Source organism: Citrus clementina, unplaced genomic scaffold (assembly GCF_000493195.1).
Source record: "Citrus clementina cultivar Clemenules unplaced genomic scaffold, Citrus_clementina_v1.0 scaffold_4, whole genome shotgun sequence".
NCBI lineage: Eukaryota > Viridiplantae > Streptophyta > Magnoliopsida > Sapindales > Rutaceae > Citrus > Citrus x clementina.
In genome coordinates this window covers 2,847,743-2,861,035 of record NW_006262274.1, presented here as the reverse complement: position 1 = coordinate 2,861,035, position 13,293 = coordinate 2,847,743, and the positions used below count along the sequence as shown (strand labels likewise).

Below are 13,293 nucleotides of genomic sequence, written 5' to 3'. Positions count from 1 at the left end.
GACCCTCACAATTCCAAATTTGTGGAGGTAGATTTTCAAATTAGACTCGGATAGATTTAAGGGTTATATTATAAATAAAAATCTCAATAGACATAAAATTATAATATACTCGAAAATTCAAATAGTGTTACATAAATTTAAACATTCATTTAATAAGATAAAAAAGATCTAATGAATATTAGTATCCACGTGACAGAATTATATGACACTGTATAAATATTGTTTAAACTGTGCATTAATTAAATAGTGCCGTGTGACGCTATTACTCACCATGAAGTGGGTATTGTTGCCTACTAAATTGAAAAAATATAGAAAACTGTAATTTCTCAACATTTGATGTGCAGTTTGGGCCTTGACACATAATTGCAATTGGGTTCCACTTCCTCAGCCAACAAGCCCAATCTCTGGCCAGCGGCCTGTCCCGTAAATTTTCTTACTTTTCAACTTCCGAATTCTAATCCAAGTGTCCTACACAACCAAATGTACATCATCATCAACAACGAAAGTGTTTTACACTTACATTATGGTATAGATTAGAATAAGTAAAAGTACTTCTATTTGGGTTAGGGAAGTTTCGTAAGACGACCAATGAAGGAAATTTGATGGGTGTATTATAAGAAGAAGACACTTTAAAAAATATTTCAAAAAACGTTACTTTTGCTATAAACAAAACGGTATTTCCAAAAGCAAATCTTATTTGGCTAATATAGTTACCAGTTATAATCACAGAGTTGATAACAGTGACGATAACAAAACATGTGAAGTGAAAAACCACTAGAGCCAGAATATCTAGGCAGAGTCCACAAGTACCTTAATGTCTTTTGATGAATCATTAAAAAGTCGAGCTTAAAGTGAAAGCAAATGTAAGCATTAAAGCTTGTTGGTTCAAAGCATATGCCAAAGAAGATCCTTCCCCACCATTCGAACAATCCTCCTCAACTCACACTATTTAAGGGCCTCTACATTCTTTATTACATCTCCAAGCTCTGGCTCTTTCAGCTGACCCCGGATCTTCTTCCCATTTTCCGATGGATTCCGAGCTCGACGACGCCGGCCGCGACAATGGGTGGAAAGCCAAGAGCAGCGACGAGGAGGAGTATGAATAAATTTGGTAGGTCATGATGGTTATTGCAGCATTAGGGCAACTATGATCTTTGGCAAATGTACCCTGTGGCTATGATTATGGCTTACAAAATAATTAATCATCTTAAATAATGAATATTACTATGTTTTGTCTAATTCCTCTCTTCTATCTTTACTTGTGTGTTCCGTTCGTTTTTGTTTTTTGTTTTTTTTTTTTTCAAATTCTAGCAATAGTTCAATTGAATGTTATTCTTGCCTATGCTATTTATTTACCTTTATAAGATATCTTTGACCACCAATACTTGTAAAATTTGTGCACTAATAATGGCACGCTAAGGCCTGTTTAAGGCCTAATTGGTATTTGGTAGCCATGCTTTGCTTTGAGAGCACAGGTGTTAAAACTTTGGTGAAAACTTCTATTTAATAGCAGACATCAACATTTGAATAAGTTGATGTCGAAATCTTCAGCGCATTACTTCCACAAAGAGTACTTTTCACCAACATTCCCTTGATAATCTCCAACTCGCAAATAGATAGATTTTAATTTGGACATTAACCTCTCATAAATTAACAAAAAAAAAAAAAAATTGACTGTTACCATCAAGAATAATTTCATTATTTAAAAAAAGTCCAATCATATTTCTTCTTTCAACCAGCAGCATATCTGAAAATTGAATCGAAAATTTGATGAAACGGAGGTGCTGTAAATGGCTTTTGAGTTTTGAAGCAAATTCTATAAATTGGCTGCGATGAATGCAGGTGCTTTTAAATGGCTTAAGCATGAAGAAATTTTTGGAAAATTGGTTGAATTTTTTGTAACGGCCTTTAGCTTCACATAAAATATAAAAAAATCTACCCATATTCCACAATTGTAAAATGACTTATTTCATTAAACAATTTTTTTTTTTTTTTTGGGCTCCAGCCTCCGTTTGCATTACCTTTGCTTGTCGGAAAATAAGCACCAAAAGCTACAACCTGACATTAACATTGATCCGAGAGAAAATTGTGTTTCTTAGCCTTTTTTTTTTTTCCCCCTTTTCTAATTTCATTATATTTCTTAGCTTAGTTTCACAGAAGCATCCTCTATATATATATATATATTGATAAGTCCTCTATATTCATTTTAGGTACTAGGTATTGATCTCTCATTTTTCCTAATTGCTTTCATAATTCGGTGCAGAAAAAACTAGGGTTGTTGAACCGACAATGCAAAGTCATTAGAGAATGGCTCATGCTCAAGACTGTGAGTGAAGTTAAAAGAGTTTTTATGGGCATGTTTTATGTGAAATTTATTCACAATTTTAGCTCTATAACCGTGCCAATTACTGAATGTTTGAAGAAAGGAAAGTTCAATTGAGGAGTCGAGCAAGAGGTTAGCTAGCCTTTATTGTAGGAGAAATTGTCTAATTGTAATTTCCCGACTCCCCAAGGGAGGTCCTGTTATTTTGGATATAAAGTCCATCTCCGTGTGGGTTGAAGATAGTTCAGGGACCTTAGTGAAGATTACATTACTCATCTTATAAAGCACTATTCCTATTCACCACTAAGAAACAAAATAAATAAATAAATAACCAAAAATAAATAAAAATAATAAAACTTATATTCCTCACTTACACAATCAGATGTTAACAGAACTTGGGAAAATTGATCACCAAATCAACTGCTAAGAGATAAATGTGTGTAACACATAATATCATCTTTCTTCAACTAAAAGGTACCAATCCGAGTTTAAAAATGCATAATTAAATCAAGTAAAACAAAGAGAAGCTAATCCATTTGTGAACAAGTTCTTCCAAAGTACACAAACAAAACTCAAGTCCCATTCTCAATATGAACTTTGCCTAGTAGAAAAAACCAAGCACTTTACCACCAACATTCTTCCTTCTCGCCTCTTCGTGGTCCATAATGCCAGCAGAAGTTGTCAGCACAATGTATCCAAACTACAAAATTTTGAAAATTAGTGAAAAAGTGAAGTAGATGTTATATTCTGATTGTACACAATTTTTTCATTACCGTCAAGTATCGGGAAGAAGATTATAATACGGTGCAAAACAAGTTAACGTAGATTGATACTGTCAAGGTCTTGAGCTAACCTGTCTTGAGGGAAGCAACCTAGCAGTCCAACCTTCAATCTCCTTGACGCCAACATCAAAACGGGGACTGATAACCCCACATTTGTTCAATCTTCCGTTCAGTTCAACCACAATCTTACCAGCTCTGTGGTCATCAACATACTCAAACTCACCAATGTACCCTGTAGAGAACAACCAATTGAACAATTATATATTTTTTTTAAAAAGTGCAGCATATAGTATTTTGGTGAGACAATATTGAGTTTCATGCTGGATGCATACCGTGCTTTTGCATCACCAGAAGAAACTTAATGATAACCTTGGAGGATGGTCTGATCATAACCTGACGCTTCCCCCTTTTCTCGGCATTATACATGCTCTTAAGAGCGTCATTCAGAACACTAACTCTCACCATTGTTGCTGCTACACATAATAGAAAACAGCATCAGTGTCTATGCTAAGGTTTAACAAACAACCCAAAAAAAAAAAAAAAAAAAGAAGCTACAAGGTACATTTGCTTCCTGAATGATTCCAATCAACAGGATCTAAAAATTATTATAGAGTTGCATACACAAGCTGAGATCATTACCAAACAACATTTACAATCAATCATTTTTTTGCTTTGAACAAAACAGGAAGGGGATTAACAAGAATCAGTAAACATATAAATTAACAGAGGACTAGTTTTTTCTTCAACACACCCATTATTTGTACCATCACAAGAAATGTGACTACAAAACTATCCCTCACAGTTATTCAAATTAACATTCAGAAACCACAATAGGTGGGAACACAATCATCACAAACTTTTATAAATTATAAGCAAAGAATTACATAGCAAAATGAAACAACGACATAGTCTCAACTTTCAATGGCAGATTGAAGCATATAAGACAATGTTAACGGGTAAGCAAATAATAATTTCATTCACACAACCATCAAACGAAACAAATTAACCAACTCATGTAACCAAGCAAGTCCAAGATTTTCTCAGGCATATTACACGTCAACTACTCAATGCTCATCTATTAACTACAAAAATCAAAATATGTTATACTATTTCGGCTTCCATTAGTCAAAAGAAAATTAACGTTATAATTTAGCAGCCAAAAATCATATTAAATAAGATGAAACCATGAAAAACAAACAGATCATGTGAGAACCTATGAAGATTAGATCCCAAATAAAAAAAAAAATTCAGAAGAAGGCAATACAAGCGAAACCCGTGTTATAAGATGCGAGGTGGAAGCTAGAATCGTACATACCGTAGGCAAATCAAAGCAGGGAGAGGCGCCTCTGAAAGAGTACGTGAGCTGCAAAAGCTAGGGTTTTGGAGAGAGTAAAAGTGAGAGCGAAACCCTCGTCTTTATATATTTCCCTCGCCTACTGTGATATCCATTTACTAAAATACCCTTCAATAGGTTTTCTTTTTTTGTTGTTGGGTTCAATTGTAAAATTGAGCCCAGCCCAGATCCAATCTCACCAATCGTTGCCCGCTTTTTAAGGGCCTTTTTTTTTCTAATAAATGAGTTGATGATTAAGCACATTGCTTTTAGTTTAGAGTTGGACTATTGGCAAACCTCTAAGTTCTTTTTAAACCTCTTTTCTCTACATATTCTTCTCAATTCCTAAAATAACCCTCATTATTATTATTATTATTATTATTATTATTTTATTTGTTGTACTTTCTTAATAAATCCTTGTATTAATACTTAAAAAAAATTATTAGGCGCACTCTCTCGCCCTTCTCTCATTCTAAACCACTTTCAATCTCTTATTAATTATAACATTCATGAATTTATGATTTTTATCTCTATCTGTGTTTATTTTTCCTAGTAGGTAATAACTTTGGTATATACATAAAGACATGTGTGCGAATCTTTAAAAAAAAAAAAGCTTAAGTAAACAAATTTCACACAAAATTATCTTTCCTACAAAAACTTTGTTTATATTTAGATCAAATTCTTATTTTATGACAATTCATTTTTTTTTCAAATTTTATAAATTTAATGAGTTTATAATGGAGAAAAAAAATAAGAAAACATAGGTGGGTTTAATTAGATAAGTTTTATTTTTAATATAATTTAAATATAAAGGGTAAATTTGTAAATAAAGAACAAGAGGGGTTTTATAAGAGATATAGAGGGGTACCAATAGCGTCACTCTTTAGTCTAAAGGATTATTTCATTCCTGATAATTATTTTTTATTTAATTAATTGGTGGATAGCAGCATGCTCTAGATTAGGATTATGATGAGTACTGCTTTATCATTTCTACTGACTTAAAACCCCAATTAATATTCTTTTTATGTTATGCAGAAGGATCCTTTTATATAATTGGCATAATTTGTGTATTTTGATCACATATTTTTAAAAATCTCATTGGTGTTGGATCACGGGTATTACAATTTAGACTCTGTCTTTTATCTTATAATTATTTTTTACATAATTAACTTGTTGCTTTAGATTTTTTATTAATACAGATTATATGAAGTAAAAATTATGAAATAGATAATACGGTTGCCTTATTGTCTCCAACGTACGATGCTGTATTTGAATTTGTTGAATATGATTATTATTGAACAAATTTCCAAATGGCCGTGACTTTGCTCTATTTGCTTAACATAATTAAAATTAATTGTGTCAATGGAACAATTATCTTGTCCCCTTAACTGAAAATAATTCAAGGGTGATATTGCATAAACAACCATGTATTTATATAATCAATAAACTCAACTAGTCAACGCCCAGAGCCCTGCCCTCACAAATGTGAGGACAACGGTTCGAACCCCCGCGGCATATGTGAGAACTTATTTCCTTCTTTAATTATGGTATATAATTAAGTGAATATAGTCCTCTTTTAAGACTCAAATAGTTTTATCTATTAATCAAACCTTATTTTCATATCATAGATAGACAAGAATTAAAGAGAACTAGACATTTTAGTTATTATGCCATACAAATATATGGCCTGCAAATGCATGGTATTTTATGCAAAACAACATCAATATATAGCTAATCATGCAAATTCATATCATTAACTTTAATTGCATGCGCAAGAGTGTATATACATATAATATTCTAATTCAGGATCATAAATTAGTTAAAATCTAAAAATATTATTAAATTATATAATTTAATAGGATAATGATGTAATATTATTAAACTATATGATTTAATAATTTTTTTGAATTTTAATAACTTTTTCGAATTTTAAACCAAATCATTATTCTATGTACATAATCTTAGTATTTGATAATTTTTTGTGCATCATAAGAGCCATCCAATATCAATGATATTAATAAATAAATAAGAATAAAACTTCCTTTCTGAAAAAATAAATAATTAGAATATAAAGAGAATACTCGAGTTTATAAAAGACCTAACTGACAATTCCTTTAACATTAATTTTGACGACAAAGTCTTGAAACACAATTGCTAGATAAAAATTCCCCCTGAATCCCCAACAGCTAATTGCTTGCTTCTTGCTCTGATCACGATTCTCTCTTTTAAATAGTCCAATAACTTATGATTTTGATTCCTAATCAAGTAATCACAATTATATAATCCACGCTAAGAATTAATTTCGTAATCATCGTTGGATCGGTGTAGAATTAACCATTGCTTATTAGCAATTTATCATATGAGCATTTATAATTCATAGAAATCTTGTTTGTATAAAATAAAACATTGGTTGATCATGTATTATTTTCAATAACATATTAAAAAAAGAAAAATAAATAAATGCTTGTTAACAAAATTATATTGCAATTAATTGGTATTTCAATTAATAAAAAAAGAAAAAAAGAAAGGTTAGATTCTACCCGGACTTAAAATAAACTGAATCTACTTCTAATTATTTGAAATATAACCTTTCATAATAAACTTAATTAAAAGAACGATACATTTGGAGTATTTATGATTTCATTTCAACGAGTTTTGCTTAAGTTATATCTACCATGCATGCATCGTTCCCAATGATACATTATACGAGTTTTACTTCACTTGGAACCTCGCGAGTTTAGCTTCGTAACTTTTTTTTTTATCACAAGAACAAAATATTCTAATAAATGGAATATATTCTAATAAATTTCAAATTATTTCTAATGAATGGTTTCAATCAAGAGGAAGAAAACTATTGTACGGATTCCAAATGTCATCACCTCGAACATTGAGTGACTTTTAACCGAATCTAATTAAACACAAGCTGACTTTCAAGATTAGTTCGAGAGGAGATTTAATTAAGAAGATGATTACATAAGAGTTAGGACATGTAGTGCTTTGGAGATAGCAACAGTTCCGATTTTGCTTGGGTTAATTAGACTGATAATTGCAAAGTTACTGGCATTATTACACGTGTTAATCCTTCAATTAATCCTGTATATAAATAAGATGAAGCAAATAATTGGAGAATGCGGATCATAGAAGACAAATAGAAAAACTGGATTGTTGAGTTGACATTTATTTAAGTCACAACTTGGTCAACTCTTTTATATTAATTCATTCAGTTGATCATGACATATATACATATGATCTGAAATAAACTATGATCATTTTATTCCAATTTGATAAATTTAATATTTCAGATCTTGTTCAACATGGTCTAATATGTAATAAGTGGTTACAAATAGGTGATGAAGACAGTTAATATTAAGATTGTGTTAGAGAGTGAATGTATGAGTTATTTATTTAGTTTGTTTCATAGAATTTGTCTCAACAATACTACAGAAATTGTATCATGATTAATTTGAAAAGTTTGCAAGAATCATTATTCTAGCGGCCTCGATTATGGTATCTTAAGAATATTATATCACATTGCTTTAAGCCTATCAAATTATCATAAAGTTAGTAAAAATTTCAATCTTATTTAAGGATAGAGTGATGATACAGTAACAAACTCTTGTATAAACTTATTTTGTACAAATTGATGTGACATTAATTCATTGGTTGAATGAAAATATAAAATAATATAAATAAATCATGTGGGCCAAGAGATTTTTAATTCAACCAATTTTATCGAGTAATGATATAGCCATAAACTCTTGTACAAACTAATGTGGCGTTAATTTATTGGTTGAATTAAATATCTCTTGGCCCACATGATTTATTTCTATTATTTTATATTTTTATTCAACCAATGTATTAATGACACATCAGTTTGTATAAGAGTTTGTGGTTGTATCATCACTCAATTTTATCATGCCGCATCAATTTGTACAAAATAAGTTTGTACAAGAATTTGTGGCTATATCATTACTCTTAAGGAAATGGGTATTTTTTCTTAAATCTTGTACAAGTAATCACTTGTTAAATAAAAAAGAAAATGGGTTAAGTTTTGTTGTGACTACAATACTTTAGATCTTTTCTTCACTTTAGTTGTGGAGTTCTACATTAAATTAAGCTGCTGCTAACAATAACTTATAAAACAGTTGAGAATTCTTTCGAGCTATCAAATGATATTACGACACTGATTTATTTTTTATAGTGTATGGTAAAAATTACAAATTGCATTATTGAATAATAACCATCATCAATCATATGCTTGTATTATCATTATTATTATTTTAAAAAGATTCGTATAATTAATGAGAATCACCATCCCTTATAAAATTTTAAAATGGTTTTCTTTTATAAGAAAAAAATTCAATCATAGTTTATTACTTTTGCATGGATAGAGACGCGGTCGTTATGGAATAGAACTTAGAAGAGGTCAATACATTATACTCAAAAATTAAGCCGTGACACGGGACGGACAAGCAACAACAACAATGGCAAGACAAATTGGAAGAGCTTATTTAACTTATCACTTTGAAATTTTTTTAGAACATATATTAACATAATTCAAAGTCAAAACAGGCATTGGTGGCTGACTTTAGAGATTACTTGTTTTTGAGTTTTGACATTATGAAAAACGTTTCTCAATTCTTGAAAAAATGATATCTTAATTTTATGTACTATTTGGTTATATGTAATCTGACTAGGTGCACGCTGTCATGCACATTATTGCATGCGAGGGGTCACGTGTCACAATTTCATTGCTAGGTCCCACAATCCGGCCAATGAAATCTTGACACATGACCCATCACCCATCGCGTACAATAATATGCACAATGGCGCGTGCCTAATCATAATTTTTTGATTATATATACATAATTTTTATTACCCATCCAATTCTCATTACTATATGATAACCTAAACGAGCTATCCAATTTATACTATTTTTGTATAATTTACAATATCGATCGGGATTCTTTTTTTAATTTAATAAATATAATTTAATTTTTTTAATTTAATTCCTTGTATCATTAAATTTTCAACATTAACTGTGATGATGACTTATAATAAATATCCCTACCCTTTTCTTCTTTGGCCATTTTAATGAAGCTAATTATGCTACATTTAGACATAATTACTATCTCTGCAATTGGGTGTCATTTAAACCATTTTGTTTTGAAGCTAATTATAGTATTTTGTTTTCATATATAGATACATGCAGAAGATGGAAGAAATTCAAAAGAACCAAAACCAAAGAGTTTCTATATTTTATTTTTCTCAATCATGGCTATAAAACTCTATGGTAAACGTGAGTAGGGGGTACTAGTATGGTAGCAGCTATATATCTTGCGGAAAAAAGATTTTCTTCTAAGCAATAAGCCCGAACATCCGAACAAATTACATATTAATGCTATCTACGCAATAGCTAGACAAAATTTGATGATGAATATTAATACATTATTATAATGTAAAGAGGAGAAAAATAAGCCAATACAATTTTGGAATGACGGATGTATATATTCAACTATAATACGCCCTCCTAATTTTAAGCAATATCATTAAAATTGACAACAAACTAGGTCAATTAATGGCATACCAATCATCTCAAATGCCTGGTATATTGTTAGTAAGATTTCTTGGCTTGAGTGTGATTCACTTGTATCTTTGCTTGTTTTCAGCATTCAGCATTCTAGTTACCGTCTTTCCTTGAATCTTTATATCCATTGGTGCTCTCATATATAATTATATGAATGGAGGAGAAAGAGCATTATTTTCTTAAGACTAAGAAGCCTCATTAAAAGGAAATGGAGTGTTCATATAACTAATCAGGAAAATCAAATTTGAAAACCACTTTAAAACCTTAAGTTAATAAGTTAGGGCCCCAAAATTCGTGCGAAAGCAAGGCAAGTCATAGCATTTTCTACTTTGTAACATTTTTATAGTTTCAACACGTTAAGTTTTGACTAGCTAGGTTGGTATTAATTTAATCTCAAGATACAATTTATTACTATACCCAACACTAATTAAAACACAAGTCAAACTTAAATGAAAGTGAAATCAAACAGATAAATTATTAATTAGCTAAATAGCCAAAGAGCCGCCCATAGCTTAGTAATTATATAAAGCAATTGGGTTCCTATCTTTTGATGAGTCACCTGGACGTTTCATATTCATGCAATAAATAGCCACAGTTTCTATAGATGTTAAAAAGCCTTTGCTGCAAGAAACCCCTTCAACTTACAAGTTCCAGTCCCATTATTAACCCTCTTTCCTTTCCTTTTTCCTATAAAAGTTCTTCTCTTTAAAGTTGCTTTTTGCACAAGTGCTTTTTCATTTGCTCTCATCAGAGGTGAGAAACTTTGCTGATGATGCTTCAATGGCTCCAAGTTTCATTATGAAATTATCTCATTTCATTTATTTATTTTCTTTACATTATGTCATCGCAGGCTGCTGGTCGAATAAATTAAAAATGAGAAATTCCTTTTTTTCTTCAGTGCCTTCCCAGCTTTACTACTTTGGCAATGGTACTGTCCATTAGTTTTCTATGAAGCTTGAGTAGAGCCTAACACAAAATATTTTTGCTTGGAGTTAATTTTTTACTGGATTTTTAATTTACTGAACAAACACATTGTGCTTTGTGATGATACTTAATTTTTTTCTTTTTAAATTTTCAGGAAACAATGAAGTTCAGATGCCATATTTGGCCAATTCCATGCAAGTTGATAGCCTAGTGTATGCTTTCTTTCTATCCTTCAAACATTAATACACTATTCTAAGTACTTAAAATGAAGACAAGATATTGAAAGATGCTGCAGAGTGCAGACAAATGGCAAAAGCAAAAAACAAATTTTTTTTTTTTTTGTGGGGGTGATTATGGTGTTTGTTGGAATAATCAAAAGCATTTTTTTTTTAAAAGATCAGAGAAGTACTTGCTCGTTTGATCAAATTCAACCAGCCATTCATCAACGTCAAGACCTAAAAAGAAAAAAAGAAAACTTTTACCGTGCCCTCTACTTTTGTCTTGGCTTTTTATCAACATCACAGCATGTCCTGTTTGCGGGAATCTTGAACTGGTATAAGCATATAAAATCAAGGGTTTAAATTAACAGAACAGAATCAATGAAATTAAATAAAAAATGTGACCCAGTTCTTGAAAACGTTTCTTTTTTTGAACCTTAAAATGAATTTTTATTTCTGTTTTTTTTTTTTTAGTACAAATGTGCACAGAAATGACTTCTTAATGGATTCCAAACTATCCAAAGACGACAACCAGCTCAGAGATGGAGGCTTTGCTATTTCCTATCAGTCCTTAGTTAATTGTCAACAAGGTTTGTAGCTTCCTTTTGTCTGTTTTTTGGCCTAGCTTTATCCATTTTTTGCTTCTGTGTTGCATTTAGCACACAGAAGCTTGATACATATCGGTTTACCTTGTTTGATACATAGCAGGTATCCAATCTATAACCACAAGCTGTGACAATGTTTCTCCGCAGTCATTTTTGCTTAGCCGAATGCGCTCACTGCCGCAATTTGATGTGGTACGTATGCTTTATTCATTCACCCTTCTGGAATTTCTAAGACAATCGAAATAAATTTGATACTAAAGTAATTTGTTCTGCTCAGGATTTCGAATCACAGCAGAATGAAAGGACACATGCAATTGAAGCTACTGACTTATTGCCTCAAGAAGGCGTTTGTGCTAATCTTGCTCTCAACAAGGCAGCTTTAAAAGTGAGCAAGAAGATCAATAATAAGAAGAAGACCAAACTGAACTCATTCTGTGAAGAACAATGGCGCCATCAAGTGAATGACACAACAACACGAATCCAAGAGCATAGAGTATGTGATTCACAAGCTAAATGATATAGCAAATTTCAGCTTTAAATTTGGCAAGTCTTGAAACTTCCTCTGCTTTTTGTTTTTAGGTGCCAGTTAGGAGAAGCCAGAAGCTAAGTGACAAGATCACAGCCCTCCAAAAATTGGTTTCCCCATATGGAAAGGTCAGTGTTTCACTCAATCATTAGACACAAATTTTCTCTTTCGTTAATGATTACTTTAGATCTTTTTCTTTTTATTTTTTTAATGAAAATGCTATAATATATATTGCAGACTGATACTGCTTCAGTTCTTCAAGAGGCCTCTCTGTATATCAAGCTTCTGCAAGAACAAATTCAGGTTCATGAAACTGTAACTAAGCTCACCTAATCAACCAGACTCAAATTAATTTATTATCAACAATTCATATTCTTGAGTGGGTTCCTTAATTTTAATTAACAGAACTTATTTCAGATGCTGAGTGGCTCGTACAACAGTCTTCAAGTTCAAGTTCAAGTTCTTCACTCACTGGTAAATTAAATGTCACAAGACGCAATGCTTCACTTCACATTAACGACTCAATTCTTGCGCCGACTCTATAAATTTTCTTCTGATTAAAATTTGGGATTTGTGAACAGGAAATGGGAGAGGAGCAGCTAGACTTGAGAAGCAGAGGGCTCTGCTTGGTTCCAATATCATTTTCACAGAAAGTAACGCAAGAAGATCTGCTTGAATCTCACTCAACATCAAGAAACACCATGGTGGACACAGAGTTTTAGTACCATTTTATACACATTTTAATACCTTGACACTGAACCCAAAATATCATCTTTCTTCTTCTCTATTATATGTTCTAAACAGTTCATATTATTATTCAATCAGCTAGAAGGAATGACAGTATAGATGGTTAAAGTGTTCATTCACTTCAACTTTGATGGTCTAATTAATATTTTATTCTTTATAATATGGTTGTAATTATCTAATATCTGTTCATGCATTAAGGAAAATTTTGGGTTACTTTGCAATGAGTTGAAAACTTTGGAGGCCTCAAG

At 31.4% G+C, this 13,293-nt stretch overlaps 2 protein-coding genes across 5 annotated transcripts; one reads left to right on the top strand and one right to left on the bottom strand.

The window, feature by feature from the left end:
- Positions 1–2,665: 2,665 nt before the first annotated feature.
- Positions 2,666–4,511, bottom strand: LOC18044471 (40S ribosomal protein S15a-1). Of its 2 annotated transcripts, none has more exons than XM_006435982.2 (4): positions 4,421–4,511; positions 3,438–3,578; positions 3,177–3,337; positions 2,666–3,023 (listed from the first exon to the last, which is right to left on the bottom strand). In XM_006435982.2, exons 2-4 carry the CDS (start codon positions 3,568–3,570, stop codon positions 2,925–2,927), a joined length of 393 nt encoding a protein of 130 aa, XP_006436045.1. In that variant the 5' UTR covers positions 3,571–3,578; positions 4,421–4,511; the 3' UTR covers positions 2,666–2,924. The 2 variants fall into 2 exon arrangements, with proteins under 2 accessions (XP_006436045.1, XP_006436044.1); XM_006435981.2 differs by having other exon boundaries at positions 3,438–3,575.
- Positions 4,512–10,633: 6,122 nt separating this feature from the next.
- On the top strand, positions 10,634–13,158 carry LOC112099217 (transcription factor bHLH133-like). Of its 3 annotated transcripts, none has more exons than XM_024186359.1 (10): positions 10,634–10,778; positions 10,876–10,953; positions 11,104–11,161; positions 11,642–11,757; positions 11,876–11,964; positions 12,050–12,265; positions 12,352–12,426; positions 12,536–12,613; positions 12,716–12,772; positions 12,880–13,158. In XM_024186359.1, the coding sequence occupies exons 2-10, from the start codon at positions 10,899–10,901 to the stop codon at positions 13,018–13,020; spliced, it is 885 nt and encodes a 294-aa protein (XP_024042127.1). In that variant the 5' UTR covers positions 10,634–10,778; positions 10,876–10,898; the 3' UTR covers positions 13,021–13,158. The 3 variants fall into 3 exon arrangements, with proteins under 3 accessions (XP_024042127.1, XP_024042129.1, XP_024042128.1); XM_024186360.1 differs by having other exon boundaries at positions 10,635–10,778; positions 12,536–12,601; XM_024186361.1 differs by lacking the exon at positions 10,876–10,953.
- Positions 13,159–13,293: the final 135 nt, after the last annotated feature.

Bases quoted from the DNA above. Each gene is read 5' to 3' on its own strand.
- LOC18044471 (XM_006435982.2), bottom strand. From the start codon at position 3,570: ATGGTGAGAGTTAGTGTTCTGAATGACGCTCTTAAGAGCATGTATAAT. The intron at 3,338-3,437 runs GTATGCATCCAG...TGTTCTCTACAG, and splicing joins TCTGGTGATGCAAAAGCACG to GGTACATTGGTGAGTTTGAG. The intron at 3,024-3,176 runs GTTAGCTCAAGA...AAAATTTTGTAG, and splicing joins GGTTGCTTCCCTCAAGACAG to TTTGGATACATTGTGCTGAC.
- LOC112099217 (XM_024186359.1), top strand. From the start codon at position 10,899: ATGAGAAATTCCTTTTTTTCTTCAGTGCCTTCCCAGCTTTACTACTTT. The intron at 10,954-11,103 runs GTACTGTCCATT...TTAAATTTTCAG, and splicing joins GCTTTACTACTTTGGCAATG to GAAACAATGAAGTTCAGATG. The intron at 12,266-12,351 runs GTATGTGATTCA...TTTTGTTTTTAG, and splicing joins CACGAATCCAAGAGCATAGA to GTGCCAGTTAGGAGAAGCCA.